Genomic DNA, 7,618 nt, shown 5'->3' on the forward strand with positions numbered 1-7,618 from the left:
CTCCTCTGGAGTTCCACTGCAGGTGGCTGGCTGCTGCTCTCCCCGGGTCTCTTCCGGGTCCCTCTCACGGCGTTCCCCGGTCTGGCGGCGGCGTTCCCCCGGCCTGGCGTGCGTTCCCACCGGCTGACGGCGGGGTGCGTTCCCCCGGCTGGCAGCGGCGTGCGTTCCTCCGGTGTTCCCTGGTCTGGCGGCGTCGCCCTCGCGCTGCGTCGGCCTAACCATTTTTAATGACAGGCTGCCAGAAGGCCTCTCCTCGTTGCTGGAGGTGTGGATTTGCCTTAGCAGCGTGACGTCAGCACCAAGTCCTGCATCCGCACGAGGGTGGGACAGGAACAGGAGCTGCCACAGACTGGGCCACTTGGTGTTAGTGACCTTATCACGTTTCCTTTCTCAGGCAACCTCAGAACCTGTCCTGGATCCACAGCAAATCCAAGCCTTTGATCAGCTTTGCCGTCTCTACCGAGGAACTTCCAGGGTAACGTCTGTGTGGTTGTTTGAATTTTCATTGCCCTGTCTATTATACACTGTGGAATGCTTGGTCTTCATCCTCTTCAGGCAGGAAGGTGCCGTCATCTCTGGATGGCCCTGTAGACAGCTAGCATGCCACAATGAGCGTAGTGAAGGGTACAGGGAGGTGGAGGCACAGCTGTCTCCTCCCCACCATGGACTGCGAGGACATAGAACAGCACTGTGTTCATTCCAGTCCCCAAGGAGAGCAAGCCAGAAGGAGAGTACTTACCTGTGAGGACTCTGCTTACCTGATGGTTGCTAAATCTGTCCTGAGTCCCAGACTCTGCTGGGAATTTGCATTGGTTGAGTTCATCTTGGCTGTTAAAGACCAATATAAAATAATAGTAGCTTAAGTACAATAGAAGTATAAATGCAAACAGTCCAAGGCACCTTCTGTAATCTGTCCAGATTTCTCTTATCCTGTAGCTTTGTCATTTTGTAGTCACATGTTGCAAGATAGCTGCTCTAGTTCCAGCCATCGCACCTGCATTTTGGCTAGCAGGATGAGGAAAAGAAAAAAAGAGCAAACGTACCATTTTCACTTCATCACCATTGTCCTAACTTAGGTACACTGCCATCTCCAGCAACAATGGAGGCTGTGGAAAGTGGTCTTAATTGCAAAAGCCATGGGCTAAAACTCCTGGCAAACAATTACCATAGGAGAAGAGAATGAATTGGGGTCACTGGCAATCTCTGCCGATGCCTCAGCCCGGCTGTCTCACAAGTACTTTAGACGGACATTGAGTGGAAGCGCACTCACTGGCTCGCCCCATCTGTCTTCCTTGCCCAGCAGCTCAGCCTTGGGGCTGGCCTGTCTCTCACCTAGGCACTCAGAACAGACTCCCCTGACCCTCCCCAGGGAGGCCCTGGAGATCTCTCCTGTGTCTGTGTCTTCTCGGCCAAGCTTGGTTGGTGGCTTGGTTCCTAGTAACTGCTGTCTCTGTAGGGTGTATTTCAAACTGCCACTCTCCTGGGTCAACCACATCCTTGATTGCCTGGAAAGTTGCCTCTAAGTCCCCTCTCCCAGCTGCTACCTGAGTTCTCTTTCTGAACCCAAATGTTGTTATTATGCACTCAGAACTGACTCGTACCTGAGTCTCCAGCAGTTTTCAGAGATAAGAAATCACACAGGAAGAGATTGCTCATCTTTCTCCCAAGAAACAGCTCGTGGATTTGAACCTCATATCTTTGCATTGGCAGTACAAATCCTTACCACTAGACCATCAGTGCTCCCAGTACAGGCATGCTAGAACCTTGCTTAAAGCACTGTCCTGGATCTTCATCACCAAACAGCTCACTTCTGCATCTCCCCAGTCATCAAGTCACACCTAAGTTCCAGCTGTAGAAGACTGCTCCCTTACTCTGTCTTGAGCTTACCATGCTGCCAGTGTATCCTGATTCTATACTGGACTTCTACTTCTTGTTCTTAGGCTAAAGGCTGTTTTTGCTTCATACCCAGAGGGAACGTAATACCTTCTCTTTGAGAATGAACCTGGGCAGATGATTTTGTCCTGGTAGATTTCTCCAGGGAGTTTCCTGAATGTGGTCCCAGCATCTCTGCTCCACTGGTGCCACTGTCTGCTCCCAGCCTCAGCCAGGCTCCAACCCAGGAGCTCGGCATCTGTATCTTACAAGGAAGCTCTACCATTTCAGTCTACTGAGCTGTTGTTCGGGCTTCATCAATTTGACATTACTAAGTTAGAGAACTTCAAAACATCCCTTCTGGGGTGAGGTCAGGTAGTGAAGCAAGTGGATGTTCACATTTGCTCCACCAACAAACAAGCCACTGAACAGCAAACAAAAGCAAGCACAGGCTGAGATTCATTCAGGTGCTGGAGGAGCCTGCACAGCACAGAGACTGGAAGAACCTGCCTCTGCTGACATACGGGCTCTGACCCACTGTGGCCAAACATGCAAAACCTGCTGAAAGGTACCTAGTATGAGGAAGCCATAGCCTAACTTTTTAAAAACCGTGCAGGTTGACCGTGGGACTTCCTGAGCCACACAGTTGGGAGGGGTGAAGGTAGACCAGCTTATGAATGCTGGCTGAGGCCTGAGACTAAAGGTATTAGGGCCAGAAGAAATCCAAGGAAATACATCAGATGTTCGGGCAACCAGACTGGCTGACTCCCTGTCATCTGCAGGGTACTGTGGCAGAGCCAGTGAGGAAAAGACAAAGAGTGCCCAACCTTTTGTCTCAGAAAAGCCAGGCCCTGCTGCCTGCAGCTGAAATCCTCCCCTACTCCATGCATGCATGATAAATGCTAGAGATCGAGCATCCAGGATTTCTGAATCAGCACTTGGAAGAAACCCAAGGATAACAATGCCCTCTAGTAGTTCTCAGGAAAAGGTTCCAAGCCCCCTGGCACTGGGTCAGCTCTGATGCACGGCAGCCCTGCGGGATGGAGCGGAACTGCCCATGGAGTTCCCAGGTCTGCCAGGCTCTGCAGAGGCAGGCTGCCACGTCTTCTGCCCGCTGAGCAGCTGGTGGGTCTGCAGGCCTCTCCCTTTCACCTGGCAGCTGGGCATGTCTCTGCTTTGCCACCAGGGTGCCCAATCCAAAAAGTTGCTCACAAAAACTAGAATTCAAAATTTGAAGTTTTGAAAAATGCACAAGATTCACCACAAAATAGCAGAACATACAAATTCATCAGAGGATGAAGAACAGTCATAAACAAGATGTGAAAAAATAAATTCTCCTGTGGAGGCCAGATAATTGGAAAGAATGGAAAATTTTCAGAAGACAGTGCTGAGTATGTTTAGAGAACTAGAAAACATGCAGAAAGGCATCAGGAAGTGCATGGAGAAATAAAATGAGAGACGCAACAAGGAAATCAAAACAAAAAACCCAAAAAGCAAAACCACTGGAGTATAAAGAATAATACTAGAGAATAAAGCAACTGAGTTAGAAAAAGCAAGGAAAACACTCAACAATAGTCAAACCTACAGATGATAGAATAAATAAACTGGAGGACACAATAACTGCATTTATAAAAATCTCCAGAGAAAAGAACCAAGAAAACAACCAACCAACATGGAAACAGAGGACTCAATTAGGGAATCTAACATTACAATTCTTGAAATCCCAGAGCACCATGGTGATAATAAAAGCATAGAAACAGTTTCCCAAGAGACAATTAGAGTTTTCCAGAACTGAGTTTTTCTAAGCCTGTAAGTACAAAAAACTATAGAAGCCCCAATTAGAAGAAAGAAAAAAAGATCAACTTTGTACCTTATGCTGATAAATATCCTCAAAACCAAGGACAAACAGATAATTCTAAAAGCAGCAAGAGAAAAATATAACACTGAAGCCCTTTCATAAGAATCAATGTGGATTTCTCCACATAAACTCCAAAGGCAAGAAGAGTATACAGCAACTTACATAAAATACTGAACAAAAATAATTGCCAACCAATGATCAGTTATTTTTCAAAAATGAAGGGAAGAGAAATCAAGAAAGTTGCAAAGAAGCTCTAGAATTTTCCATTCCCACACTAACTTTGAAAATATTACTCAAGGGTATACTCTAATGGAAAAGCAAGAGCATTAAATAAGTTGTTGTTGTGTATCATTGAATCAGAACCATCCCATAGATGACTCTCCAGGGGGGTTTCAGAGGCAGTAAATCCATAGGAGAATACCCATTTTTTTACCTCATGGGGGGAAAAAATCAACCCCTTAGGTTGATTTGAACCACTTGCCTTTGGAATTGCAGTGCAGTTTCTTAGCACTAGGCTGCCAGAGCTTACTGATAAATAAGTTCTTGGGGGGGGGGGCGGTAGTGGTGGTATTGTGTACCATAGAGTGGGAACCAACCCATAGCTGACCCTCAGGGTATATTTCAGAAGCAGTTAATCTCACTGGAGGAAACTGCCCATCCTTGGCCTTGAACAGTGTGCCTTCAAGATTCGAGTGCAGCTTCTTCCACTAGGCCACCAGCACTCCTTATGTATACATATCCTCATATGTATACCTTGTTGTTGTTATGTGCCGTCGAGTCACTTGCGACTCATAGTGACCCTATGTACAACAGCCCTAAACTCTGCTCTGTCCTGTGCCAATCGCACTGTCTCTGACACTCCCATCCCGATTACCCCAGTCACTGAATCAACCACCTCATAGAGGGTCTTCCCCTCCTGCGCTGTCCCTCCACCCTCCCAAGCATGATGTCCCTCTCCAAGGACTGGTCCCTCCTCACAACATGTCCAAAGTATGTTAGACGGAGCCTCAGAATCCTTGCCTCCAAGGAGCCACCTGGTTTAACCCTTCCAGGATGAACATAGGGGAAAATTAATAAAACATAAGAGAACATTCAAAAAAACACTACATAAGACCAAGTGTATGATATTTTTCAAGACGTAAACTTAAGTCCCACAAGCAGTACAATATCAAGTTACAAAGTAAGTTTATCAAATGTGCTGATGAGTTGGAACCATCTCATAGTGAACCTCCAGTGGGTTTTCAAAAGCAGTAAACCACACAAGAGGAAATTCCATCTGATGGATTTGACTGTCCTGCCTTTGGGTTGGATGTTAACTATTAGATGTCAACTGTTATTTGTTTGCTAAGCATGCTCTCTGTTGTAACTCATACAGTGTAATATATGCTGTAAGCCACTCGTGTTACAAATAACCAAATTAAGAAATCCCCAAGAAAAAATATTCAGGGGAAAAGAACCAAGAAAACAAAAAGGCTTACCACAAGAAAGCAGCTAAATACAAACAAAAAAACAGAGAAGCCAAAGAAAAAATATACAGCACTCCAAATGCAAGGAGCAAAGTGTATGAAGGAGATACTTCATTGTCAATAATAACCTTATATGTAAATGGTCTAAGTGCCCATGGAAAAGGTAGAAGGTGACAGAATGGATTTTTAAAACAAGCAAAAATATGATCCATCCTTTTGCTATCTATAAAAAAAAAACAAACAACCAAATTCATGTTAGATATAAAGGTTAAAACAAACTGAAGACAGAGATGCAAAAAAATATTCCGTATGACCAGTATACTTAACAGAAAAGAGACATAATGGTATCAGTTAAAATAGACTTAAATCAAAGTCTATCACAAGAGACAAAGAAGAACATTAAGTAATAGAAGGGGCCATCCAGCAAAAATTATATGTATACACCCAACATCGTGCCTCAAAATACTGGAAACAAATATGGTTAATATGAAAGGAGAAATTAACAATGTCACCATGATAATAGAGGATTTCAACATACCACTTCTAGTTATAGATAGAAATGTAAAAAGAATGTGACTTAGGGCATTAGGAATTTAGATGAAACCTTAAACCAGTTGTATCTTATGAACATACATCGAGCACTGTACCCAGCATCAGAACAATATATTCTTTTCCAGCACGCATGTCATTTTCCAGAATAGATCATGTGCTTGGACACAAAGTAAGTCTCAACAAATGTTAACAAATTGAAATTATACAGAGCATCTTCTCTGACCATAGCAGTGTGGAGCGAGAAACCAGCCACATCACAGGATGGGGTAATTAAGTGTGTGGACAATGAGTAATAGACAAAAAAAACCTTATGGCCTTAGAGGAAATCAAAAGTGAGATTTAAAAACCCCTCGGTCAAATGAAAATCATTTTAAAAAATAACATCTCAGGCAAAGTCAATACTGAGAGGAAAACTCACAGTAAATATCTACATTAATATAGAAAGGGCCAAAATAATTAATAGAGACTGGCAATTTCAACAAATTCAACAGGAAGAGCGAAAGATGCCAAAGGCCACCAGAAAAAAAAAGGAAATCATCTAAATCAGGGCAAAAAAAGAAAATAGAAAAACGGTAGCACCAACAAAACCAGAATTGGTTCTTTTAAAGAATCATAAAATTGATAAATCACTGACTAGATTAACATAAAAACAAAGTCAGAAGAAACAGATAACTAAATTATTATTATTATTATTATTATTAAATCACATACCCCAACAAACTTGAAAACTTAGATGACATACGAATTCCTCGAAGCATCCTGCATGCAGTAGAGACTTACACAGAGAGCTGGTGGCCTAGTGGTGAGAAGCTGTGCCACAATCCCAGAGGCATGTGGTTGGAATCCACCAGCTGCTTCGTGGGAGAGGGATGGGCGTTCTACTGTAGTGTGATTTACTGACTCTGAAAACCTGCTGGGGGGTCAGCTCTGAGTCGGTGCCAACTCAGTGGCAAAGAGCAACAGCTACCAAAGGAGAGATTAAAGATGCCATTAAAAAACTGCCAACAACAGCAAAACCCAGGCCCACATGGCTGTGCTGGAAAACTCTATGAAACATTCAGAGACTGATCACTATTCTGGTCAATCTCTTCAAAAACACAGACCCAAACCTTTTCCATGAAGTGAGTATAATACTGATACTGATGTCAGGCAGACTTCACAAAACAGACAAAAACTAATCATCTGTGAACATAGAAGCAAATGTTGCCATCAACATTTTGATCAGCAGACTTTTGTCTGTTGCACCATCCCCCCCCCAAAAAAATAGATACATACCCTGATATATATCCCAGATGGGATTTATATCAGGATTACAGGCAGGATTCAGACCAGTGACCTGAATTTGTAAAATGTGGACTTACCAAGACAATGACTGAAATGGAGGGGGAGGAAATGGATTAAAACCCTGCTGAAAACTTAATCTCCTTCCTAGGAAAATAAGGACAGCATGCACATTGCATAGCAACCAGATCTCTTGATTTGTAGAGTTACAAACAGAGAAGCTAACCTCATCACTTGGAGTATGTGTGACGCTTTCTACAGTCCTAAGAAGAAGCCAGTCTCTTGTGTCAGGCTACTGAAAGAACTCACTACTCTTCAGACTCCTAACCAGAACTTTGACCTCTAGAGACTGATGTTGTTAACAATTACTGCTTGTTCAGCTCCACAGTCAACACTCTTGGCACTAACAGTCAAGAAATCAAAAGATTCATTATATTAGGTAAATCTGCTTCTAGGCACCTTTCTAGAGTACTGAGGCAACAATGTCAGTCTAGAGACTAAGGTGCACCTGATCTAGGCCACGGTCTCCACAATTACTTGCTGTGCATCAGAGAACTGGACAATGACTAAGGATGATAGAAGAATTGAT

At 43.7% G+C, this 7,618-nt stretch overlaps 1 protein-coding gene across 2 annotated transcripts in view; it reads left to right on the forward strand.

Annotated features, from left to right (window-relative positions):
- VPS8 (vacuolar protein sorting 8 homolog (S. cerevisiae)) overlaps positions 1-7,618 on the forward strand; it is a 351,425-nt gene that overhangs the window by 337,350 nt on the left and 6,457 nt on the right. For both annotated transcript variants that reach the window (XM_006884085.1, XM_006884086.1), the window contains exon 46: positions 395-475. In XM_006884085.1, coding sequence (XP_006884147.1) covers positions 395-475 — 81 coding nt within the window. The remainder of the gene's footprint in view (positions 1-394; positions 476-7,618) is intronic.

This window comes from Elephantulus edwardii, unplaced genomic scaffold (genome assembly GCF_000299155.1).
Source record: "Elephantulus edwardii isolate Elephantulus edwardi_28Jun2011 unplaced genomic scaffold, EleEdw1.0 scaffold00031, whole genome shotgun sequence".
NCBI lineage: Eukaryota > Metazoa > Chordata > Mammalia > Macroscelidea > Macroscelididae > Elephantulus > Elephantulus edwardii.